General features: G+C 45.0%; 1 protein-coding gene across 1 annotated transcript in view; it reads left to right on the top strand.

The window, feature by feature from the left end:
- The first annotated feature begins 1,040 nt into the window (after positions 1–1,040).
- LOC120543019 (serine/threonine-protein phosphatase 2A 55 kDa regulatory subunit B beta isoform) overlaps positions 1,041–27,917 on the top strand; it is a 198,856-nt gene continuing 171,979 nt past the window's right edge. The window contains exons 1-2 of the mRNA XM_039775835.1: positions 1,041–1,164; positions 1,252–1,329. Coding sequence (XP_039631769.1) covers positions 1,155–1,164; positions 1,252–1,329 — 88 coding nt within the window. The 5' untranslated portion in view covers positions 1,041–1,154. The remainder of the gene's footprint in view (positions 1,165–1,251; positions 1,330–27,917) is intronic.

Below are 27,917 nucleotides of genomic sequence, written 5' to 3'. Positions count from 1 at the left end.
ATAATAGATAGATAGATAGATAGATAGATAGATAGATAGATAGATAGATAGATATGAAAGGCACTATATAATAGATAGATAGATAGATAGATAGATAGATAGATAGATAGATATGAAAGGCACTATATAAGATAGATAGATAGATAGATAGATAGATAGATAGATAGATAGATAGATAGATAGATAGATAATGAAAGACACTATAACAGATAGATAGATAGATAGATAGATAGATAGATAGATAGATAGATAGATAGATAGATAGATTGATGTGAAATGCACTATATAAGATAGATAGATAGATAGATAGATAGATAGATAGATAGATAGATAGATAGATAGATATGAAAGGCACTATATAAGATAGATAGATAGATAGATAGATAGATAGATAGATAGATAGATAGATAGATATGAAAGGCACTATATAAGATAGATAGATAGATAGATAGATAGATAGATAGATAGATAGATAGATAGATGTGAAAGGCACTATATAACAGATAGATAGATAGATAGATAGATAGATAGATAGATAGATAGATAGATAGATAGCCCTGCAAATAGCATGTCAAGCCCCCCACCCACGCTCTTTGGTATTATGGTACTTGTTGGATTTTTTGGACTTTACCAACATGCTCCCAACCCCACCATCCCTTGGTGTCCCTTGCCCATGGTTCTGCCAGCTGATGCAGGTGCCATTCCAGAATAAGCACAGCTGAGGTCTCATGGAAGCTGGCATGTACAGGGTCTTACAATTTTATGATATAGAAACCAAGCTAAACGTGTACCCAAGATAAGCAAGTGTGCCCAGTCAGCCCCAAAGATTGGCATGCATGCCTTTAAATCTGGGCACGGCGGGAGGACGGAGGCTGACACGCACGTCCCACTTCTTGACTGAATGAGTTCAGGGAGGCGGCATGTCGAAATGCGCCCACGCCTGTTCTACTAGCTGGCACCTTTCCTGCCCGCGGATGACGTCACGGAGGGGCAGAAGGGCTTCTTTGGCTGCGCGATGACAAGGTGAGCGCTGCCAGCCATTTTGAGATGAGCGGACGAGCGCGCTGTGAGCGCATCTCCGTCTCGCCTCGTGTGCTGACAGGCGGCGGCGGCGCACCTTCTGCTCCAGGCTTCCTCTTCGTCAGGCTCGGACGATGCTGGCCGGTAAGACGCGCGACGCACTGCTTGCCTGCATGCCATGAGTTGCGCCGGGTGTCCTAATTGTTTGGCTCTGTTACTTTACGTTTCCAGGACTCGGGGGCACCTCGAGCGACCTGCAGTGGCGCTTCTCACAGGTAAAGGGCGCCGAGGAGCTCAACGTCACCGAAGGTAAGTCTGACCCGCCGTTTAACGTCAAGACTTCTTCCCGTTAACTTTCTGTGACCAAGATGTGCTTGTGGGTTGTCGGTGACCACTTAATAAGGGTTAATCTTGTAATGTTTTGGCTCGTTAATTTGTGTTGGCTTTGGATCGACTTTTTAGCGTTCAGGGTGGCATGGCGAGCGCTCGATCAACACCTCGTGGCTTGGTCTCTCTCAGTGTTCATTTTCTTGCTTTAAAGTAATGCAGAGACACGTGAATTTGTGGATCGCAATTTTTAAATTCGTTCCTACCTGACTTGTCAGTCCTGCGGCATCTTGTTGAGCACACGCGAACTCCAACCGCATATTCAGTCCGACTACCTGCTGCGCCACCTTATAGCTACTTAAAAGTTAATTTAACAAATGCGAACGTCAACACAGGCATTAAGTGGGTTCAAATAGCGGATAAGAAATAAAGAAACGTTATAAGGTCGGCTGAAGGAAAGACTGGGCCACCCCGGGGGCACTTTGGCGACTTTTATGACAATCATTTGACTGCTTTTTTTAAAATCCCTAAACCTTGATTGTTTCCATGGAAACCCTAGGCTCATCAGGTTTACACCACCATATTTTTTTTTTATTGCAATGATCTGTGAGACCCTTCACCCTGCATGCTCTACGACCCTCAGATACCGTCATGTGTGCCTCCTGGCACTCAGCTGGCGGGCAGACGCGGCGCTCATGTCGGCCTTATTTAGCCGACCGAACCCTTTGGGGTTTGGTGACCCACATATTGTCTGACATACTGAAAAGCTGCAGAAAGCTCGAACGGGACCTGACCGCCGCGGACATGTTTGTCTCAAAAACGATTAAACGTATTGGGGGTGGGTCAGGACTTTGACTAACGGCCTTTAGAGAAGGCACTTACAACATTTGATGGACAGTTGCTTCCATTTCTTTTGTTTTTTCCAAGTGGAGCCCAGACGGGTGAAGTGACTCGCTCGGGGTCACATAATGTCAGCATTTGACACTTTCGGGGTGTGAGCGCTGCGCCAGGCTCCAGTTGTTAGGTCCGCGTCTCGCGTTGCTAGGGGCGTGTCCTCCGAGGTCGCGCGCTTCCGGTCACCAAACCGCGTGTTCGTCGCTGTTAGGCAGTTAAACGGGGCTTCAAAAAGCGGAGTAACGGAAAAATCAAAATAAATAAATAGAACCTTACACTAACGTTTTATTTAGTAACCCTGACATTCTACCCAGGGGCGGCCCTCCTTTCATCCGAAATGCTTGAAAACACCGCGGCTGCCCAAAACCCTACCTGTTGTTATAAAATGGGCGGATGGAGGGGGCAGTGAGGAATATTATCTCTTTAAATACTGGAGGTGGTTTTAAAGATGCGGTGGGGGTGTTTATGTCAGAGAAAAAAAAAATCCAAATAAAATCGCAGCTGGCTGAGCTGACAGTCTCTGCAGGCGTCTATTTGACATTCAGGCGTCCTGAGGTGCGAAAGCTTGAAATCTGCCGGGATCCGTCATGACTTACAAATCAGCGTCGGGTGTGGAGGAGGCCTGCGGTCTAAATAGCATTTCATTGGAATCCATCGCTTATTGCAAAGTTTCAGTGTGAGGCAAGAAGAAGACGAAGAAGAGGAATATCCTGCTTCTTCTATCATTTTTAAATCATGTACTTGACGGGTTGTGGAGTTTTAGAACAAGTGGGCAGCCTTGAGATTGTATGATTGTCTTCTTTACAGAGACTTTTCTCCAATATGGTGAGACTGTAATTCCTCATCTTGGCGACTGCAGCTTCTTACATGCGGTCATTCCATTCCAAGGATCGATGATGGTGGTAGCGCGGGCTGAAAGGATGGCCGTCGGCTGAATGACTTTCACCTCCGAGCGTCTTGCTGAAGGGCCATCTCCTTCCAGACCTGCCATGTCCTGAGTGTCTCTTCTTGGCAAATCTGTAGCTTGCAAGGTATTATGGGAAAGGGCAGCTGCAGTGGCGTCATGTTGGAGTCTGTAATCCCCCCCCAAAGAACCCCCACCTCCCCGATATATGACGCCCAGCCCCTGATATTTTTTGGTGATGTCTTACATTCATATTCTTAGGTCCCTGATCTTTCTGCCTGTCTTATTTCATTTCCCCCCTGATCTTTCCTGTTCGATTTTATATGGTGGATTGACAATTGCGAAACTTCAAGGGGAACTCCCGTCACAAACCTTCAGAATAATCTGAGTAAGACTGCGCGCGAAGATCACAGAGGGAGCTAAGACCCTGATCTCTTCCAGTCCTAACAACGCCCCTGAGTAGCTGGTCCCTCACCAGACCTTCCTCCACCGTGGTGGAGTTCTTCATTACAGAGAAGAATTTGTTAAAGTCCATCCACCCAGCCATCCATCTTCTTAACCCATTTGTCCAGGGCAGGGTCGCGTTTAAGATGGGACCAATTGCAGCAAGCTTAAAACACAAGGCAGGAATAATCCCCGGACAGGGTGCCAGTCCATCGCGGGGTGAACACACACACACACCACATACACACCAGTGCCAGATCAGCATCACCAGTTCATTTAACCTGCGTGTCTGCTATTTAAGGGCCAACAGGCAGAAAATGTGGAACCCCTTAGTGGCTAAGGCATTAAAATGAAAGCAATAAGGACGCTAAGACAACCCAATGGAGTGTCCACAGTAGATGTGGATGGCACAGTGGCGCAGTGCTAGTGCCGCTGACTCGCAGTTAAAGACCAGGGTTCAAGTCACGGGTCCTCACTGCAAGAGAGTCTCTCTGTGCCCAGGTAGTCCGGTTTCCTTCCTCAGTCCAAAAAACATGCAGGTTAAGTGGACTGGCATAACTAAAATGGCACCTGATGTGTGTGTGCGTTCACACTGTGATACTGTGATGTGCTGGCACCCCGTCCAGGGATTGTTCCTGCCTTGTGACCAGTGCTTGCTGAGACAGACTCCAGCTGCCCTGTGACCCTGCTCAAGATAAGGGGGTTTGGCAGGGACATCTTAACAGCATTTTAGACCCCCCTGGGCAAAGCAGTTAACTGGGGCCACTATATACACAACCACTCACAGAAATAAAAACATAAATGATCGATAAAATTAAACATATACTTATTACATTAGTACTTCCAACAAAATCAGTGTTTGAACATTAAAAAACATTCTGTATGTACCGCAAAGATTAGTCAGTAAGTCTCAATATACATAGGTTAGCATGGGCCCTCTGTGCTTGTGGGGCCCCCAGGCAACTGCCCAATGTGCCCACACGTTAAGACAGCCCTGGGGTTTGGGAAATGGATGGATGGATCAGCAGAGTTACCAATCAGAACACAGGACTCACTAGAGCCCGCCCAAAAAATGGCAGTTTCCATTTCAATGCATATTTTGTGCATTCAGTGTAATAGAAATCAATGCACAAAGAAAGAAAGAAAGAAAGAAAGAAAGAAAGCATATTTTGTGGCACATTTAATTATTTTTTTATTTAGTTACTATTGCATTTCACAATAAATGTACAGTATGTGTTTACTTGAACATTTTATTTTAATTTGCTCAACATTTTCTCTCATGGGCAGCAATCAGACCCTCCTCAGACAATCCCCCTCAGCCACTGGCTGATTAGACCCACGTCTCTCACTTAATGTCTCAATCAGTTACATTTATCCAATGAAAATTCTGGAGGGTTGACACGGACCTGGGACAGAGATGCTGTCAGAAGGGGTGTGGCTTTGGAGAGAGACCAACACACGTGCCACCCAAAAGGGGCGGGGCCTGTGATACAGAGTTGAAGGGGCGGGGCATGAAAGAGACACTGGGGCTGTGGGAGAAAGACAGAGAGAGAGAGAAAGAAACAGACACACACGTCACATCAGAAGGGGTGAGGCATTTGCTGCCAAAGGGGGCGGGTCCAAGTAGAGAGAGAGAGAGAGAGCAAGACAACACACACACACACACACACACACACACACACATATATATATATATAAGGACGGGGTCTGGACTAAAATGAGACACACACACACATCATCACATCATGTCAGAAGGGGCGGGCTTTGGAGAGAGACAAACACACGTGCCACCAATAAGGGGCGGGGCCTGGGATACAGAGTTAAGAGAGACCCTGAAAAGGGGCAGATGCTGTGGGAGAGAGAAAGAGAGAGAGAGAGAGAGAGAGAGAACGAAAGACACACACACACACATCCTGTTGCAAGGGGTGGGGCTTGGGAGAGAGACAAACACATTTGCTGCCAAAAGGGGCGGGTCCAAGGAGAAAGAGAGAGAGAGCAAGACAACACATACACGCACATATATATAAGGGCGGGGCCTGGACTAGAATGTGAAACACACGCATCCTGCCAGAAGTGGTGGAATCTGTCAAACAGACACTAAGGGGCAGGTTCTGAGAGAGAGAGAGGAGAGAAAAAGACAACTCACACAAACACATGCACATATTCTGTGAAAAGGGGTGGAGCCTGGGACACAGGGGCTAAAGGGTGGGTTCAGGGGGAGAGGCAGAGAGAGAAGGCATACATACTGTATGCTGTCAGAAGGGCGGGGCCTGGACTAGAGAGAGAGAGAGAGAGAAATGTACACATCCTGTGAGAAGGGGCGGAGTCTGGGATACAAGCACTAAAGGGCCAATCCAGGGATGGAGATGCTGTCAAAGGGGTGGGGCCAAACTGAGAAGTCTCCTAACGGGTGTGTGTGTGTCTTTGAATGTGTGTGTGTGTGTGTGTGTGCATGAGAGACAAACATAAAGATGATGAAGCATTGAAAGCACCAAGAGCCACTCGACTTTCCTGTTTAAATTTGTCTTGCCAGCTCTCTCAGGAAGGACCCTGATTGGGATCGGCTTACTGAGTTGGGGAAAATAAGTGCAGATGGTGTTGTACCGGTGTGAGGTGGAGACGGTGGCATGAATGTGAAGGCTGTGATCATGACAGAACAAGAGATCATTGGAGCTTCGCAGAAGGAGCAGTGAAAGAGAAGAATGACAGCAGGGCATTTTAGGGTGGCCGAGGAAGGAGATGACCGTGAGGTGACAAGGGACAGGCACAGCGCTTCATTTGTTAGGCTTCTAGGACGAGAAATGATAAAATCTCAGCTGACTAATGGCATTAAAAAAATCACACATACAGTAGAGCCACCAAAGGACACAATTAAAAGATACTAACATTGAGCGCGCAATACCATGAATATCCCTTTCATTTCCAAATATTCTTCAATGAACAAAGTGCTAAATTATAACTTATATAAATGCTGAACATGATTTGTGATCATGACGACTCCTCCAAAACAGGAAGACGTCCGAGTTCACATAGCCTTTAGATTACCTGCAAAAAAACAACCAATGAGCCACAAGACACCTGAGCAAAGGTGTGGAGAGAACACTGAGGGTCCAGGAGCCAACATGAGCAAGACGCAGGGTGGTGGGCACAATCAGATTTCACATGCAAGTGTTTGGATGAGGAATTGCATTAAGCTAATCATGTAAATCTGAAAACATCTGATGATGATGGTGATGATGGTGATGATGATGATGATGACGATGATGATGATGATTGGGGTGAGTGCTATGAACATTTGAACAATTCCATTGAGCACAACAGCACCATCTGCTGGGGGTGAGGGTATTGCCTCTCCTGTCTTTAATACAGAGTTACCACTGGTCTCAATGGCACCACCTAGTGGTTAACTCATTAGACCGGAACACACAAAACCCCTGGCTCAGTCTCTTACCAGAACTACCCTGTCACTCAAGTGTGCCACCTAGTTGTTGTGGATGGTTAAACAACCCAGAGGTCCTGTCCTTTACTCCATGAATGATCCCTTGGAAAGTAAGTTAACGTCTCTTCATGGACTGTGTGGCCTTCTGATTGTCAAGGGCAAAGGCTGAAAACCACAGGGCGATGGCTTCATTCATTTCTTAGTTAACGCCGAGTGACTCACATAACCTGCCAATACTCCTACTGTGTAGAAAGGCGCTATATAAACTAAAAGTGTTGTTGGCCCAGTCCTACCACTGACTCCTTTCCGCTGTTCTGAATGAATCAGATACATTGACAACACTCATGACATTCAGTTCCAGGGTTTATAGTGTCCTTCTTGTCACATGTACACAGTACTGTGACATTCTAATTTTGATGTGCTAATCAACAGATAATACATCACTACTCTCTGATGCCACAGTTAGTGACATGTAGATGGGCAGATACAAAAGGCACTGTATAAGGTTGGTTAGATAGACAGAATGGCAGCGAATGAAAGGCAGACAGATAGGAAAGGCACTATATAATAAATAGGTTAATAGCATCCTTATTGTCACTAGTAGTTCTTATTTGCATAATTTGCTAATCAACACACAACATGTGGCACCCTGATAAATATAGAAACACCTGTCACTTTGTAAAGTCACTATGGTAAGGAGCTATATAACCTGAGATGGCTGCAGGTTTGATTCCCACTGATCACTGCCGGTGTGATCCTCACAGAATCTCAGCTTGGAAATATTTGGAAACAACCGCACATAAAAACCCCTGGAGGTGTTCACATATCAAAAAGCACTATATGAACCCCAAAGAGTGCCACCTCAGTGCCAGCCACCACACCCTCTTTTAAATCTTGTCACCTGACAGTGCCTGCCGTGCAGAATGATGGGTGCAAATGTAGTGTACTTGTAAGGTCCCTAACAATACTGACCATAGAAAGGCGCTATAAAGTTCTTAAAATTCTTAAAATTCTTACTGTTGATTCACCTGTCATGGCTTACATTTTGAAAATACGTAAGCAACTGTACTGTACAGATAAAGTCCTATGGGATGTTTTCTATGTAAGGTGCTATATGAATTCTTCAGGAAACTTATAATGTGAGAATTATGGAAACAACTGTACTGGGCCTATAAAGCTCCTTGACATGTCGAAAGGCGCTATAAAGTCTTAAGGTTGCAGCTTCCGTTCCCACTACAGATGCCCACTGTGGCCCTTATTAATTACTACATCCTGTCAGCATAGAAATATGGAAACAACCGCACAGTCCTTGGGGAAGTCTGCCATCTAAGGTGCTATAAACTCCCAAGGTTGCAGGTTCAGTTCCCATCGCTAATTCAGTTTCCCCCCCTGAACTCGCCTCACCTGTCAGCGCTCACATTGTATAAATATGCAAACAGCTGGGCTGTATTTCATAAAGTCCTTCAGGAGGTTCACTTGGTAAGGCGCTATATAAATCATCCCCGGGTGCAGGTTCAGTTCTCTTCATTGATTTGCTTTGAGTCAGTTCACCTCTCAGGGCTCCCATTGCATTAATACAGAAATAACTGAAGTGAAGTGTCCTTGCAAAGCCTCCTTTACAAATACCAAAACTGCAAAAATTGCCCATAAAGCACCCTGGGGTTGGGGTTCACTAAGAAAAGGAGCTATATAAAATAAAGGGATCACGCCATCATGGCCCTGTTGGACTGTGTGACCCTGATCGGTTCTGTTCATGTTTGTATTGCAGAAATACCAAAAACACCCTTGAGATTGTGGCCACTACCGAATTGTCCACCCATCCATCCATCCGTCCATCTGCCTGTCCGTTTTCTGTAGCCAGTCCCATTTAAACCTGCCAAATCCAGTTCAGTTCAGGGTCACACTGAGCATTAGGTAGGAACAAACCCTGGACAGGATGCCAGGTCACCTCAGGACACTTCCACTCAGATGTGACTAATTTAGAGTCCCTCCAGTCAGGCTTCCTCCACTGCTCAGTAGCGCCTCTCAATCCGGCCTTCTCTGTCACTCATGTGGCTCTGGTGGCCTCCGTGTCGGTCCTGCTTTGAGCCCACAGGCTGACCCTCTTGTTAGGGCGACACAAAGTTGAGTGGGTATTCAACTGTATTTCATTTACTCACAAACCTAAGGTTTGTGTGCCACGTCGGCTGCGGGGCAGCAACTCCAGGGTAGTCTGTGGAATAGATCCAGTGTCTCGCTTTTAGGCATTTGGTATTAAAAAGAGGCGTATCTGACAAAATGCCAGCTCCAGTTCAGTTAATAAAATATTCACTCTGTCTGAGCTGCTCATTAATATTCATGAGGAGATTTGCATGCCTCTAAACAACAAGCCGCCAAAGGCTTCACAGTGTGACGCTATGATGGCGCAGATGAGCCCAGTGCTGCTTTTCGTGGACACCAGGGGGCGCTCCTGTGCAGAGCCACACTGGTTTGACCCCCTCAGTGGACGCTTGTGTGGTGAAAAGCAGAGATGGACACAACTGTAGAGGCGAGCCCTTTAATCCAAAGTGATCTCCAAATCACGAGTGCACAGGACAAACGTTTCACCTAGTGTGGTCACATACAGTGCCAGCTACAAAGCAAAGCAAACCACAGGTGGCATTTTGTTGTAACATTATGAAATAACAAAACGTGCGAGCCTTAGGAATCATGTACACATCCAGCGCCCCATTTATGTTAATTGTTATAATTAATTTGCATAATGAAGTCTGCAACACCTCGACATACCGCAAACTGCAAGAGTCAAAATGGCAGGCGTGCATTTCGAAAGCAAACATCAGTCCACGGTATTGGCTTCATGTTGCTGGTGTTCTGGGGGGTACGGTGAGTGGGGGGCAATGCTCAAAAAAAAAATTGTCAAAGGTCAAAATGATTTGAAAAGTCCATACCACCTGCCAGTAAACTGTAAAGTGGGTGGGCGAGCAATAAGGTGTTTTAGGGGGGCCAGTAAACTGTAAAGTGGGTGGGCGAGCAATAAGGTGTTTTAGGGGGGTCCCCCAGCTTTGAGCCACTCAGTCTAAGGACAATCTAACATGAATCAAAGAAGAAGTTATGGAGGGTCCTCCTTGGGTCTCAATATGGGGGGGGGTGTATCTTCTGAATGGGGGTAACTTCACCCGAGCCGAGTTTCATTCCACAGCCTTCCGAGGGTCCATTCAGACTGCAGTTAAGGGGGTCTCAGTTCTGCTTTGCCGGGCGCCAAAGTCTGTCCTGAATCTGCAGAACCAACGCGGAGGCGAACCAATCAGCAAAGACCGATACTCGCAATCTCGCTACTCGGTGATTCTTCACCACGCAGGACATCTGCCAATGGGTCAGCGCAAAACAGCAAGTGCTTTGGGGGGCCGAGTTTGTCTGCCAGACACATTGCACTGGGCTGCACTGGTGGGCTTCTTTCATTTGTCTTTTTCCTTTCTACATTTTTGTGAAAAGATTGAGTCTATGTGACAATTAATGAAAAAACAGACCGTTTTTGAATGGTAATAAAAAAATATATTTTACGTGGCATAGCATACCAGTCTGCCAGGTGGCTTACAGTGATGGTGCCAACAACAATCGAGATTCAAACACGTAGCTCTCTGCATTGTAATCATATACTTACAGTATACTCAGGCCCTGAAACAGGAGGGAGGGGGGGCTCTGGCAAGTACTGTGTTTTGATTGGTGGATCATCAGAGGTGCTAACAAGCCACACGATGCCCAAGGCACCCTAACCCTAATCTTAATGGCCTAATATAAATACAGAATTCAATACAAATCAAAGTGTAACGATTAGCTCTAAACATTTTCCCACGATTCCTGGTTCTCATATTTCCACTAGTGTCCCCAAAAACAGGCAATGTCACCCTTTAGTGTGGCTGAGTGCAAGAATGACAGTACTGGACAGCCCAAGAAATCTTGGGATGCCAACAGGGTCGTCACTTTTATTCGCCACAAGGTGAGAAAATAATAAAGAAAAAGGAATGTAACTGGCATGCGTAGGCCCGTGTCCTTTCACCAAGTATAGTCTTTAGCAGATCCCAGTCTAACGTGTTGCTCAGACCATTAGTGACGCCTCCTTCCAAGATGCCCGGGTTTTATGTCAGCAGGACAGGAAGGAGCGGAGCTAATTGCCTTCACCGGGTGGCTTCTTGGCACTGCAGGGAAAGCAGGAGAAGACAGCATTAGCGGCAGCGCCACCTTTAGTCTCGGCAGGTAATTACACACCTTGACAGAACCCACGAGGAGGTCCTCTGGCACACATGCGTGACACCAGTCACTGCTCAGCATCGGGTTTTCCAGCTATGGAGAACTTCTGCTAGCGTGTCAGGAGCAGGAGTGAACACCATGTAGAATCATTAGGTCATCGACGGTGATGAACCACAGAGGACTAGATTTGTGGAGTTAATAGAAGCCATCCGACCTTATCATCGAGCTCATCTTTAGGGACGTAAAATATGATAAAATACTGTATATAAGGACTCTGCGTTTAAAACTATTTATACATCTACAGTATGTTACTGTATGTAAACACAGATGAATGTATTTTTGTGACTTTTTAATTAGTATTATTTTCTAATTTTGATGTGTTTTTATGGAATTATTTCTTTGACATCTTTAGAGCTCCATCTCTCTATGAAAATGTGCTACAGAAAAAATTATTGTTCCAACAGATGGTGCCTCAGAAACATTAACACTGATTTTGTGAATCCCATACCAAATGGCATATAACAGAGACACGTTGCATTTATCATTCTAACAGATGGCACATCACAAACATTTGCAGTAATGGATTGGATTCCTAGAAATGTTTGTCATGTGCCATCTGTTGGAATGATTAATGCAATGAGTTATTATTACTTCATTTATTTCAAAATAAATTCCAATAGAGGGTGCACTACAAAAGTTAACACTGAGGTCAATGTTAACTGTTTAGATTTCAACCTGTCTTAGATGGGTAACTAGTCCACCTAAATAAAATGTTGAGTATCTTGAGTGTCCATACAGTTGCATACAATATAACAGAGACAAATGTGTCACACTTGTGATTCCAACAGATGGCACCACACAAACATTAACACTGATTTTGTGAATCCCATACCAAATGGCATATAACAGTGACACATTGCATTTGTCATTCTAGCAGATTGCACATCACAAACAATTGTAGTAATGCATTTTATTATTACAAATGTTTGTGGTGCACCATCTGTTGGAATGACAACTGCAACATATTTTATTACTATATGCATTACAAAACATATTCCAATAGATGGTGCAGTGTAAACTTTCCAACTATGTTGATTTTAACCCATCTTGGATGGGTAGCACAGCTAGTCCACCTTAATAAAAAGATAAGTGTCTGTGTGTCCATGCAGTTGCTATCCTCTGTCATTTAAACATTTTTAGTAATAAAATGCATTGCATATGTATTTCCAACAAATGACCCATCACAAATCCCCTGCCAAATGTCATATAAAGATCCACGTGCATTACATTTGTCTCAGAGCTGGTGCCAGGTTATTTTGTGCCCTAGGCCAAGCTTATTAGTGTGCCAACTGACTGTTCAGTGGCTAACCCCTGCATCTGGGCTTTTCCCCCTCTTGTGATATGTGCCCTATGAGATTGCTTAATTCACCTTAGTGGTGGTGCCAGCTCTGCATTTGTCATTCCTTTAGATGGTGCATCACAACCTTTTGTAGTAGTGCAGCTTATCACTACAAATGTTTGTGATGTACCACCTGTCTGAATGTCAACTACAATGCATTTTCTTACGGCATGCATTACAAAATACATTTCAACAGATGGTGCACTGCAAATGTGAACGCTAAGGTCTACATTGATTACTTAGATTTCAACCCACCTTAGATGGGTAGCAGAGCTAGTTAAATATACACAAATAAATAAATATATTGCAAAATGTGACAAATTATAACAAAATGATAAGTGGGCATAAATGTGCAAAACATGTTTTAGTTGCAGATTTATTAATTTATTTATTTCAGCAATATCGCATGCTGCTTGAAGTTAAACCTGCCACTTTCACCCATCAAAGTGGGGACGGGGGGCTCTAGCGAGTACTGGGTCTTGATTGGTAAACCGTCGATAGCGTGGAAGTAAATCTTCTATGGCAGACATTTAAGAAGCAAACTCCTTTGATGAGGATAGGTTTGGGCATTCGTGCAGTAATTCGGCGACACTTTTTCTTGCCCTCACGCCCCCCTCAGACTGCCCATTCACGACCTCTGAGCGACCCTAAGCAGAGGCTTTACTTTCTTTAGGAATCCCGTGGCTTGTTAGCATCTCCGTTATGTGCGCCAGTGACGATCCACCAATCAAAACACAGTACTCGCTAGAGCCCGCCCTCTCAAAATGACAGCCGTCATTTCAGGGTGTGCTTCGTGATCACTGAAATGAATACGAGAGGGAATCATTAAATTAAAGCAACAAGAAACAACCTGTAAGCAAGAGAAACGTACTGAGTTATTTATACTCGCAGATCATTTTTTCATTCTATACAATATTTATTGTCACACTTCAGAATTTATTTGCGTATTTATTTATTATTTAATTCTTCCCACAATATTATTCGATAAGTAATCAGTATTGGCTTGGTCATCTGTTTACTGTAAGCACTCAAATTAGGACAGACGTTCACACCGTGTGAGTGTCCAATTAGCGGGCACTCTGGCATGTTGAAATAGCCAAGAGCCATGCAGCGATTTGAACCCGGATCATTCGGGGTGACCAGCATAGGAGCGAGAAGGAAACCACTTAGCACAGCACATCTTTCATGGGCCGCCGTAGCGTCGACTAAGTTAATTAAAATCGGCCTCGCCCCGTTTTTTTAAACGTTCTCACACACCCTTCTCGTGAGTTTGCCACGCCTCCTTTTAAGCTGTTGCCGCCCATTTCCATACCCTGTAGACGACGTGCGTGTTCTAGAAGCGCGCAGCCTCTCTGCACCCCTCGGCCACCGTATTTATATTACGGGTGTTCAAGAAGAACAGACAAAGCCCACACGGAGAGGGACTGGTTGTGAGTTGAACCCGAGTCTCTGCAGTCAACATGCCGCAGCACTGCCAAACCTGAGGAATAAAGTGAAGAGCACCGTGTGTGGTAAATCGCCATGCTGTCAATGTTTGTTGTTAAATCTTTCTGGATGAATCAAGCTGGTAAATTTTGTGTTCATCACCGATGCTTTGTATATCAGAGTTAATGGTGCGTTTGGCTCAGTGCCACTGGGTGAACACCCGCTGTCCGGTGGGTCGCCAGTTGCTGTTGTTTATAATGGTACTGGGTAGAGAAGTGAGTCGCAAAGTCGGTCGCTTCGGGTCACCGCTACAATATGCTGACATAGTAAAAAAAAAAAAGTGTACCGGGACAACAACTCACTGGTTTAGAGGACTGGCCACCTTAACACACCAAACTCTTTGACACGATGCCGCCTTCTGAAATTATAATAACGGATTGATGCCTGAGCAGTTAACGAGCTCTCCGTGTCATTTCTGTAGCACTACCGCCCTCTGTTGGAATATCCAGTGACATGTTTACATTATCCGACCTGGCCTGCGCACTGTAAACCTCCAAAGTACCGTAATGGGGGTCGGTTAGGATTGTCGGTTCAGACCCTGCAAATGACTCCATGTGTTACTTTGAGGGAATCTTATGACCTGAGATTTATGGAAGTAACTTGTATAGCGCCTTGACCTGTCGACTATGGAATGGCGCTATAAAGTGTGTTGGTTTTCATTCCAGCCACATTACTAACAAGAAACCAGACCCTGCCGGTAATCGGACTCCATTTAAAGTGTCGAATCCTAGAACCGGATTTACGTTTGTAGAGGAGTTAATTTGGAATTTCCTTACCGATTACTTTTCAGTACTTTTATTTCTTTATCCCTTTTCCACGCTGTATTTTGAGATTTGGGGTGCGTGATAACAAACACACACAGCAATGGCTTCGTGGCACCGCTGTGGGCAAAAGAGCAGGAATTCAGTCTAGTGGGCGCAGTCATAAAGGACTAAAGGGGTCCGTCTGCTCGTTAACTGGGTGCCTTTTGTAACGACGCGCCCGCTCCTTTCGAAGAGCTGCAGCCTTCATTGGGAAAACAGCGTCGAGCAAACGAGTGGGATTTACGAGGCAGTGACAGCTCTGGAGAGGCTTGGCATCGATCTTCTTAACAAGTAGTGGATTGCCATCAGTCGTCCATTTCAAAATCGCTCTTGCGTTTTCGCTAAGAGGACAAGATCGAAATGCATGGCAGGCGGAACTCTCGCAGGGTCGTCGGGTTCAAGACGCGACCCTCGGAGTCAATGCGGAGCGGCGCTGCTTTTAGATTCCCTGTGAAGGATTCGTGATGCGCTTTCCTGGCATTGGATTGTTTTTTGTCATCTCTCCATTTTATGGTTTTTGTTTTTTTTTTTGCTTAACTTCTCACTACATCCATAATGGCTAACAAGGTACAACACCCTGGTACTGGAGCGCAGGGTAAAGCGCGTCGGAGGAATTGATTATTTTTACAAAAATTAATATCTTTACAGTAAATCTTTTCACTGGTAAATTCACATTTTAGGAGGGACGTATATCATCATAACTGATATTCTGTCAACACTGAAGATTAATATTACTTTCCTGAGGTCTTTTTCTAAGGTGACTGACAACAGTTAAGATAATAACTGGCTCCATTTCTTTTGCCTTTCCACGTGTAGCCGCACCTAAAGGGAAAACGTATTTTAAAATCTTTACTAAACATTTAAAAGTAATAGTAATGCATCATTCATTCTTGTAGTGTAAGAAATTCAAATTACGTTAAGTGAAGTTTGAACCTCCAACCAGCAGATGGCAGCAATGCATTGTTATTGATGATCCCAGTCTGCCAATATCTGGAAGATGAAGGAATTGTAAGATTCGTGTGCGGAAGTGGTGGCCTGGTTGAGGGACCTGCCACATCAGGACGTCAGGCGAACTCAAACTTGTGTCATACGCAGATCTGGGAAGGGAGCCGGCCAGGCTGAAGCTGTTCAGATTACATTCAGGGGCTCTCACACCCACCCCTTCCACACGTTTGCCACAGCATTGCCAGGTGTGTTGCTGCCAGTACACTTGAAGGACTCCAGTCTGTTGTTTGAAAAGTCTGTTGTTGTCAGACCTGTGTGTTTGCTTTGGGTGGGCGATGCTTATTGTTTACTAGGAAACTGCATTCCTACAGAGTTACATTTACAAATATATGAACCCCAAGAGTAGCTTATTGACTATTCAGTTGGCAGTCAGAATTCATATTGACTAATATCTATCTATCTATCTATCTATCTATCTATCTATCTATCTATCTATCTATCTATCTATCTATCTATCTATCTATCTATCTATCTATCGGAAGACACTTTGAATTCACGTGAGACAAAAGGACAGCTGCTGTACAGGCTTTTAAATGATCGACGTGCAGCGCAACAAGCAGAACACACATTTCGGCAGCAACAAGCCAACAGCTGATCAGACCGCATCTCCTTTGTGTTCAGCTCACCCTTCACAACGCGAGCAGCAGAGACGCAAAGTGGCTGGCACGTATAGCGCACCCCAGGTGTGGGCAAGCAAAGCGAGCCAGGGGAAAAGCCCCCTAGTGTGTGTGTGTGTATGTGTGTATATACAGTATATGTGCAGATCCTCCGGATGGATTCTCGGAGTGTTGTGCCATGGTCATAATAACGGGCCTGTTCTGCTTGTGCCTCTTCCATATGACAGTCCACTAGAGGACTGTTCTGCTCTTCCAGATTTCGATATTCATATATTCATATTCAGCATTCTTTACACACACACACACACACACAGGTAAGGCACATATTTGGCTACGAAAGAACAGAGAGAGAGTGTGTACAGAGCGCATTTGCTCCTCACCCTCCATGTGTTCTCAATTTGCCGTTGCAATTCCACAATTCAAACTCCTTCAATACAAATGAAAGTTTAGAGTGATGTGCAAGAACAAAAAAAAAAGGATTTCAATTTTGATCTTTATTTGAAATATTTATTTCTTTTTAAAAGCTTTTAATTCTGATTCATTAATCAATTTTAATACAGATTGTTCAACAAAAGTATAATAATAAAAACCAAAGGTCAAATGTTATTTCTTAAATATTGGATTTTTTTTTTTTTGGTCTAATCCCATTTTTCATGACATTGAAAATCGTTTCTGGTCTTTACCTTTATTTGTAAATGAAGTCCACGCGCCTATCCTTCTCCACAAAAATCTCCGTCACTTTCTTTTTAAAGTTCTCATTATTTTCCTTTACTTTTAAAAATCTTAATCTTCCATTTTGGCAGTCAGTCAGAACAAAAAATAAAACTAAACGGCCCGCTGCAGTGCACGTGACTTTCTGATGTCGCTAACTCAGCGTAGAAGAACAGCAGCAACGAGCACCTGTTGAGCTCACATGCGCCCCCTGCAGGACGCCACGGTACTGTCTGCCTCTCACTGCGGTTTTATGTCCGATCAGCGAGACTAAATATGTCACACACATTCATTAAAGATATTAGCCAGACTGTGGAAAGTCAGTATGTATAATAAACGTGTCTGCGCACCTCAGATTGGCGACATACAGAGAGACGGCGACAGGCACGCGACAATCGCAGGCTGGGCCGGTTCTAGAGAGGCATATATGAGGGGGCAGACAGAAATGTAAAAGGGGCACATGGTGATGACGGAGGCGGGAAAGGGGTTGGGGGTGCTCTAGATAACTGTTTTTTGTCATATAATTGGATTGCACTTTGCCTCTAACCTAAGACCTGTCCAACTTGGGTGTCCCACCTGAAGGCTAAGCTTCTGCTGGTGTAGCTCTTAGGGTCACTGAGGCATGCAAACCCCCTGACCACGATAAGGTGGCAATCCCTCAGGAGGAAAACTGAAAAATAAAACAACAAAAAATAAAATAAAATATTCCTCATCAAATTATAACAACTAAATCATGACATTTACCTTAATTGGATGGCCTATATCAAATAGATTACAACAACAACATTTATTTCTATAGCAAATTTTCATACAAACTGTAGCTCAAAGTGCTTTACATATTAAAGAATAGAAAAATGAAAGACACAATTATAAAACAAAATAAATTAACATTAATTAATATCGAATAAGAGTAAGGTCCAATGGCCAGGGGGGACAGAAAAAACAAAAACAACTCCAGACGGCTGGAGAAAAAAATAAAATCTGTAGGGATTCCAGACCATGAGACCACCTGACCAGTCCCCTCTGGACATTCTACCTAACATCAATGAAACAGTCCTCTTGGATTTAGGGTTCTCACGGAAGGACTTGATGATGATGATGGTCACGTAGACTTCTGCCTTTTAATCCGTCCATCAATGTTGGTGCATCATGAAGCTTTGAGTAGGCGGAGGTGGCGCAGGCCGGAAAAAGAAATAGAAAAGAGAGTAGGGGTCAGTACGGATTTTAGAGCCACCATGAATAGTTATTTTGAGGAGATTGAACATACAGAGTATCAGGATTAAGTTAAAGTGAAGTTATAAAAAGGCCATGTTAAAGTAATGTGTGGTCAGCAGTGTTTTAAACTGCTCTACTGTATCAGCCTGGTGAATTCCTATTGGCAGGCTATTCCAGATTTGAGGTGCATAACAGCAGAAGGCCGCCTGCCCGCCTCACCACTTCTTTTAAGTTTTGTTCTTGGAATTCTAAGGAGACACTCATTTGAGGATCTGAGGTTACGATTTGGAATATAAGGTGTCAGATATATACTGATATATAAGATAAGGCTTTATAAACCATAAGCAGTATTTTAAAGTCAATCCTGAATGACACAGGTGACCAGTGTAGTGACATTAAAACTGGAGAAATGTGTTTGGATTTTCTTTTCCTAGTTAGGATTCTAGCAGCTCCATTCTGCACTCGTTGCAAATGATTTATATCTTTTTTGGATGGTCCTGAGAGGAGTGCGTTACAGTAATCTAGTCGACTGAAAACAAACGTGTGAACTCATTTCTCAGCATCTTTCAGTGATATAAGAGGTCTAACTTTACTTATGTTTCTTAAGTGATAAAATGCTGTCCTAATGATCTGATTAATATGCGATTTAAAATTTAGATTACAGTCAACAGTTACCCATAAGTTTTTTACCTCCGTCTTGACTTTTAATCCTAATGTATCCAGTTTATTTCTAATAGCCTCATTGTATCCATTATTGCTGATCACTAAGATTTAAGTTTTCTCTTTATTTAACTTGAGAAAGTTACTATTCATCCATTCTGAGATACAAGTCAGACATTGTGTTAGTGAATCAAGAGAGTCGGGGTCATCAGGTGCCATTGATAAGTACAGCTGTGTGTCATCAGCATAGCTGTGGTAGCTCACGTTGTGCTCTGAGATAATCTGACCTAACGGAAGCATGTAGATTGAGAAGAGCAGCGGACCAGGATAGAGCCTTGTGGACCACCATATTGGATATCAGGTGTCTTCGAGTTGTAATTCCCACAACTAACAAAGAGTTTTCTCCCTGTCAGGTAGGATTCAAACCAATTTACCTGATCAAGTCATTTACTACTTTAACGAGTGCAGTTTCTGTGCTGTGATTTGTTCTAAAACCTGACTGAAATTTATCAAGAATAGCAGGTTTATTGAGGTGGTCATTTAACTGCATAATGACTGCCTTCTCTAGAACTTTACTTAAGAAGGGCAGGTTAGAGATGGGTCTAAAACTTTCAAAGGCAGAGGGGTCGAGATTATGTAGGGGTTTAACTACAGCAGTCTTAAGACAGTCTGGGAAGACCCCCGTATCTAATGACGAATTTACTATGTCCAGAACATCATCAATTAGCACGCCTGATACTTCTTTGAAAAACCTTGTTGGTATCGGGTCAAGGACGCAGGTGGAGGGTTTCAGTTGAGAGATTATTTTCTTTAAATCAGGTAAATCTATCCTAGTCAAAGAGTTTAATTTGTTTATAACAGGATGCTGGGGTTTAGGAGAATCCTTAGTGTTGGGGAGATATACTACTTTATGTTATTTCTAATATCATTAATTTTTTGATTGAAAAATACAGCGACAGCCTCACAGGTTTCAGTTCAGATTAGAACCCAACAATAACACAACTCACTATTGCCAATACTAACAAAACTAAAAAGGGTAGGCCAAGTTATAAAAAAAAAATAAAAATAAAATAAAGACTGAAATAAAATATCCATCCAGATCTTTACAACCAACAATATCAAATGTATGTTATTTGGATGGCCTAATTCTCAAATAAATGTGCAAAATAAAGTAAGAATAAAATAAGACCTCTCAATATAGCCAATATTTACAAAACTAAAAAGGGTTGTCATAGTAATTAAAAACAAAACAACTCGCCGTGTCTTTTCCTTCAATTCTCAAACTAATTTGTAGAACACGAGAACAGATTTAGAACTGAACATTTGAACTGTTTTCTTCTTTTTTATGTCTTGTTTGTTTTGTAAGCCACTGAACTCTCCGTTTGTAACTGAACAGCTCCGCTCTCCTTCCTCCTCAATCCACTCTACAATCACAGTCTCCTCTCTCCCTTTGCAAACACTCTTCCAAATTCATCGTATCCAAGTTATTTGTTATGGACTTCTCATGGGCCAAGATCACCAAACTCCTCTTTCTTTTATGTAACATGGTGTGATGATAGGGAGTTGGGACCCGTGACTAAGTGGAGAAGGACCTCTGACACGATGCTGAAGACACACCAATGACCAGGGCTGTTACTCACAATTTATGCAACTCAGGAAAGGCTTCCTTGTACTCCTGCAGGACTTTACACACAGTGGACAGGTCTGTTTCCTTTGAACATTTTTTGAGCAGCATCTGTTTTGAACTTCATTTTTCAGATTTACAACATCTGCTACAGTGCCAGCCATCACAGCCAGAGGGTGCAACAGGGTGGGATCTAGAAATGCGCTAGATTTGGGTGCAAGACTAGATGTGGCTCTCATCAGGTCAATATTCCTGTGTGAAAATCTAGCTTCCATTTCTGAAATGGCCCTGTCAAGGATGTTAAGCAGGGATCTTTTCAGAGACTGATGGGGGGAAATGGTAGGGTCACCAGAGTCTGTATGGCCCAAAGTTGAGAGCACAACACTTTGACCCCGGTGTCTGCTCATTGTTCTCCTTCTCTTTGTTGGATGTGACTCTTCCTCAGCAGGAGATGACACTCCCCAACAGTCTTCCTCACGGATGTTTTTTAAGGAGTCCCATGCTGCACTAACAACCTCAGAAGCACTGCACAGATCGACTGACTGAGACTGTAGAAAAGCATTTGCTGGTTTCAAGACACCAAGCACCCGCACTGGGAACTTTCCAATCTCAAAGAAGTGATGCCTCTTAATTTGGCATAGCAGGCCTGATGCCTCGGTGCACAGGTCAACCGCAGCATCATCATCCTCCGTCATCTCTGATAGGACACTAAAGATTTGTTCTTGATTGTCCACAGTGCACCTTGTCACCTCATAGTGGCTTGTCCATCTGATCTCAAGCAGCCTTTTTAGACAAGTAAGGTGCATCGTGTTTATTGAGCACATAGTGGTGGTGAAAAAAGTGGTAGAGTGAACTAGATAGGCTATTAAATCTTTTTGCACACGGCTCACTCTGCATGGCATGCACAGCCACTAAGTGCAGTTGGTGGTTGTAGCGGTGGATGTATGGGACACATCTGTCAAGCCTCTTTTGGAGCAGAGCTTGTACTCCACCTCTAACTCCATCATAACACTGGCTCAGTATACTGTCAGCACTGTGGCCAGCAACACAAAGGTGTAACAGCATCTCAGAGGTGATGGACTCTGCGTCAAGTTGTTACAAGTCAAGCAACCCAATAAGATGCTCTTCTGGCATGGAATTTCTGACAAACCGGATTATCACAGACTCATTTTCCACATTGCACCTATCCCTGGTCCCATCACTTTTGAGGCAAAACCCTGCAGAATCAGCACTTTCATATTTTTTCCTGACCTCTCCAAGCACCATGTCAGCCAGTGTTTAGATAATTTCATTTTGGATATCCTTACATGTGTATTTTGCATTTTATGGGACACCCTTAGCAATGCTTGCTAGCTTCTCATCCTTCTATATGGTATATTCCATCAGTTTTAGAAAAATACCTGAAGCAATGTCATCATCATTACCCGCTGCATCATGTCTCAAGGTTTCTGCAGTCCCACGGAGCCCCAACTCATTTACACAGAGAAGCCTTATAGCACTACCAATACTATTGATATAGTAATGTTTTTTTTTTTCAAGTTGTGTTTTACCAGCCAACATTGAATCCACTGTCCCACCGACCCCCCGTCCCCCCAACCCCATACACCCGGACCCCCCACCGTGGCCTCTCTGCTTTTAAGCTCGGTTCAGATGGTTGAAGCATGCACATGGTTGTGGCTGGACACATGCCTCTGTAGCCTGTTGTCTCAATCAAGTGCTGCTTTCCAGTTGTTAAAACCAGTTAAGGTAAAAACTACATCCCTCTCATTAACTGTGCTGCCATATTTCCTACATGGGAAACAGAAGCATACGTCCCACACAACAGAGTACTCCAGCCATGGTCGTGTGCGGTACCAGGCAGGATTGAATGATCGTAATGTTGTACCACCAAATACACGTTTGGGGTAACTACCCAGTATTGGCTGGGATGGTGTATTACCATTTAACTCACTGGGTAGCTGAGCGGGTTGCTTTGGGGCACCAATTGTTGGCAGATTTACAGGAGAAGCAGTGCCTGTTGATGCCACAGGAGTAGACATGCTAGTTGCTGTCTCTGATCATTGCTACTGCTATTGGTACAGCCAGGAGCAGCGTCACACTTTTTAAAAGCTTGGGAAAAAGGATGCATCTCACAGCATTAACTTTCCCTTTGTGAACTGCTGGAAGCTGGGGAGGAAAGTGAATAAATAAGCTTTATTAAAATCGCTGGGATTACATCAGTATATGAAACGAGAAAGCTGGGGCGGGGCTTTGTGTCGGAGTCTGACGGACAGACACCGGTCCTCAAGTCGGCTCTATGCAGCAGCGGTGGTGCTTGTGGGATCGAGAAAGAAAAACTTCTCTACCAGACTGAAACTGTGAGAAGAACAATGGACTAGTCCCCCATTAACTGTACAAATATAGGTGGATTTTTTAGTTGTTGTTAATTATCTCACGAGTCGCTATGACTTTGACAACAGAGATTTGCTGCTTCCTCAAAGCCTGCCGCTGCTGCGCAGCCCTGCCTACTGAGAAACCTGACACCGGGTCATTTGCATACTAACAGTGATTGGCTGTTTAGCTGGGGGGAGGGTGAGTGGGGATCTCTGCAGAGTGCTGTGTGAGCTGCGGACAAACAGTGCACGGAGGGAAAGAGCGAACAAGAGGTGAAGCCTGTCATCTCATTTGTGCCTTTTCCAGTGGATTTTTCAGCTACTGTAGTAAATCTTGTCCATATTCAGTTTGTGGGTTATCTATTATTTTCTTTCCCAACTTTTAAAAGTTTGATTTAAGGGGGCAAGACGTTTGTTTAAGGGGGCATTGCACCCCTTGCCCCAGCGTAGAGCCGGCCCCGATCGCAGGCATCAACCCCGTCAGTGTGCGAGGAGGGCGCTGTTGGGGGTTTGGTTGTCTCGCCGCTGCCGCACCTCGCGTTTCTCCGCCGTATTTGAACAGGAAATGCGACAATTCAGCGAGAATCAAACTGATAGTCAAAATCACAGAATTTGCCGGAGGAGGAGTGGAGGGGAGCAGAAGTGCGTTTTATGCAGTGTTTGTGTTTTGGGACTGTGCTGTACAGGTGGGACGCAGGGGAAGGTGTTTCCCAAAAAAAGAAATGCATGTGTCCTGAAATTGTGTCCTGTGTGTGTCTGTGTCGGGTTTGGGCAGCAGGAGTGCCCTCTAGTGGCCACACTGTGTATGGACCCCCCCTCCCCCAAACTTCACACTGCATGTTAGGACAAAAAAAAAAAAACAAATCATGAAGTTCAAGGAACTCTCTGTAGACCTCAAATTGTGGTGAGGCGTAGATCAGGACAAGGGGGATCAAACCGTAAAACTGAGTAACCAGACAAGATGGCTCTTAGTCAGGGAGTCCAGTGGTCACTCTACCAGAACACTTTCAGAGCTGGAGAAGAGCGGGCGCTGATCATCACCTGCCTGAGGCCATCTCTACGGTGAAGCAGGGTGGTGTCGCCATCATGATATGGGGACAAGGGAACTTCAGAAGCCTTCAACTGCGATGACAGAACATTTCAGAAGGAGAGCCTGCTCTTCAGTACTCTGCCAATTAGGGGTTTATGGTGGAATGACTAACAGCGCTTCACTTGAAGGACTCCCAGAGACTGAGGTGAAAGACTCTCTGGACAGAGAGGTTTCAAGGCAGAACTCTGAGCCCTACCTCTGGAAAAGACCTGGCATTGCTTGTCACCTGCCTAATCCCATGGTAGAGCAGGGTGAAGTGGGGGGCTTCTCAGTGGCCAGAACTGAGAGGAGGACAAAAGCAGACAAACACAGAGAGGCCCTTGAAGAAAATCTGCGCCACCTCAGACTGAAGTGACAGTCCAATGACTCAAAGCAAACAGCCAGGACAACGCCAGAGTGACTTTGGGACAGGTCTCTGACTGTCCTTGAACCCCATAGAATAGGTGTGGAGTGACCTGAAGATGACAACTTCCAAAATCTTCCCACCCTGCCAGGAATAATAAATAAATAAAATTGGATACAATTCAAGTGTGCAAAGCTTGTAGAGACATAACGATGGCCCACTCAGAGCTGGAATTTGATCCGAGACAGCACTTCAGACGCCTCTCCCTGCTGCTCCAGTCCGTCGGCCTGGCCTGGGTGTGTGGACACTAACAAACCTCAGATATGGACCCTGACCTTAGGTCGGCTCACAGAGCTGGGGAGGAATGTGTGGCAGATGGGCTGCCTCTGACCCTGGGTGAGCAGATGACAACTGGCGGTGTGAGCTGCAGAAGACCTGAGCAGTGTTGAGGACTACAGAGGGTTGGTCCACAGAAGACCCCGATGGTCCTCGTAAGGGTCAGTTGAGATACCACCAGCATGGCACAGGGTGCTAAACCCATTCCTCCATCTCTTGCATGCCCAGGTTGTTACAGTATCGTTGAGTTACTATCAGCGCCAACTAGCCAGTCAGGCCACTAAACAAGATCAGACTCAGCAGAAGTTCACCCTTTCAACCACAAGTCACCTACTCAAGTCTTTGTGAATCCATAAGTGTGTCTATACATTATATTTAAACAAAAGTGTATTTTTTACATTTAAGAAAATTAGTAATGGACTTGTCAAGTAGTCTGATTGGATGGGCTTGACCCAAAAGGCCCAATTTATAACGTCGGGTCTGCTCCACCATTTGAGTGTTTGTCCTTTTCTCCTGCAGCCCTGAGACGTCCCATCCCAAGGTCATTTCTTGCTACTAATGAGCTCAGGCCATTGACTCCAGTTTAGAACGCCCTCTAGTGGCTGCTGGTGACCCTGGTGACCCGAGTCCTCCACTGAGTCTCCAAAAGGGCTCATCAGCTGCCTGTGATGTATGAAAGACACCCGAGCCACTTATGTTCTTTTCTGGAACATTGTGCCCCCTTTAGTACTGGAGCTGTGACCACTTTTCACCTTCCTGGGCACTTGGTACACACACATACTGCCCCCTACTGGTGCCTGCATTCACATTGTCAGTGTATTCCCTGTCTGCCAACCAGTGAGTGCCCTTGCCTTTGGCGATTTCTTGCCAGCTTGGCAAACCCTGAGAATATTGAACTGTGGACACACATATGAGACACTCAGTGTCACGTGAATGTGACGGCAGGAAGCTTCACCACAGAGTCCTGATCATCAAAGCCTTTGAGGTAAATGCTGGCTTACAGTTGACCCCAAGGTGATTTCAGTTAAAGAACTGGTGCCCACTTGACACCTCGCCGGGCACCTGCCAATTCTCTGGAGTCGGACCATAATATACTTATCACTATGCAGTTGGCTGAAAATGCGGCATCCTGCCATCGGGCACCTGGAAATTGGCGAGGGCACCAGAGAGCTGACAAGAGGATTTGGTGCCCAGCAGAAAGGCAGCGCTCACGTGGGCGTGACGTCCCCTCTGACTCTGTAGATGGGGGGAAAAAAAACGAACAATATGAGGATTGCAAACAAGGAGACCGGGCGAGCGCCAGCTGATTTACAGCATTCCGTAACTAAATCCCTCACCAGGCCTGAGCTCGTACTTTTTTAGAGGTTAATTTATGCAGCAGCGCCAGCTCAGCAGTTTTACGGTGCCCGTGGAAAAAAATCAGCAGCCCATTGCTGAAAGAAAGAAAAAGAAAGAACTGGACACAGCATTTTTAACCTCAAAGGAACAATGATGGCAAATGGAGACGCGATTTCATATAGCGCCTTTCTCAATGAACATCATCCCAAAGCAGCGGCGCAGTGCCACCGAAAGTGTTTACACGCCATGTCCATGTCCATTAAGAATGATCAGTGTGGTCTGAAAGCTGAGATGGGGGACTTTGAAATTGGGGGTCTCACTTTTTAAACTTCAACCATCTGTGCCCCTAAGTCAGGTTGGTCCCACACTTGTCAGAATATGACAGTTGCATTACGGTGATTGCAGGGAGAACTGCTACTGCCTGGCAGTTAGGGGACCCCCAAATTAGTCCTCTTCTGGTGCAGGGCCATCTTAACATCATCATAGACACCCCCAACCCCCCCCCCAGGGAAAAGTAGTGCACCGGGGCTCCTGTTCTGACAGCAAGACATACATAGGCATCCGAAACATCATGGGCCCCTATGCACCTGGGACCCCCAGCCAGTGCCCACTGTGCCCTTACATTAAGATGGCCCTGTGTCTGGTGTGATTTTGGTATACCATTTGCACGTTGTCTAGTGCTCCTTGGATTTTCTTTGAAGGGTCTGCTTTTCCTAAAGCGGCCCCAACACATGTGGTCAGACAGACTGGCAAATCAACATTGGGGGTGTGTGAAGGAGAGTGTGTGCCCTACACCGGGCAGGGATGGGCTGGGGCATGCAAAATGGGTGGTGCTGTATGGCCTGAGGCGGAGCTTATTAGGCAGGGGTGGGCTGATCAGGTTGCAGCAGAGCTGATTGGACTGGGGTTGATCTGAATGAGCCGATGTGACATTATGTGGCTGACCACTAATGCTGATTGAGCTCGGGCAGTGCTGATAGGAACGGGGCGGAGCTCATTGAGGTGAGGTGGTGCAGATTTGACTAGGGCGGTGCTAAGTAGACTAGGGTGGAGCTAAATGAGCTGGGGTGTAGTTGAGTAGGCTGAATGGTGTGGACTGGACTAGGGAGGACCTTTTTAGGCAGGGGTGGAGCTAATTAGAATAGAGCAGTGCTCATTGGACTGCGGCAAAGCTAAATAGGCTGGAGTGGTGTGGACACAAGGCTGAATGAGCTGGGGGTGGAGCTGATTTGGCTGGGTGGTGCTCATGGGTTTGGGGTGGAGCTTAATAGCTTGAGGTAGAACTGATTAGGGAGGCAGTAGATAGACTGGGAGAGAACTAAATGGGCTGAGGTGGAGCTGATCAGGCTGGGTGGTGCTGACTGGCCTGAGGCAGAACTTACTGGGCTGATTAGATTACAATAAGGCTGGTTAGGCTAGGACAGTACTGAATGGACTGGGGTGGAGCTGAATGGGCTGGGGCGGAGCTCATTAGGCTGGATGGAGGTGATTGGATGAGGCAGAGCTTGTTAAGGTGATGCAGGGCTGTTTAGGAAAGGGCAGTACTAAATGGGCTAAGCTGGAGTTGATAGGGCTAGAGAAGACATTTTAGGTTGATTAGTCTGGGGCAGTGCTGCTTGAAGTGGAGTGGGGAGGAGCTAAATGGGCAGGGGTGGCGTTATTGG

The sequence above is a fragment of the Polypterus senegalus genome, chromosome 13 (genome assembly GCF_016835505.1).
Source record: "Polypterus senegalus isolate Bchr_013 chromosome 13, ASM1683550v1, whole genome shotgun sequence".
Lineage (NCBI taxonomy): Eukaryota > Metazoa > Chordata > Cladistia > Polypteriformes > Polypteridae > Polypterus > Polypterus senegalus.
The sequence above is the reverse complement of the archived record's forward strand: the minus strand, read 5'-3'. Positions and strand labels throughout refer to the sequence as shown.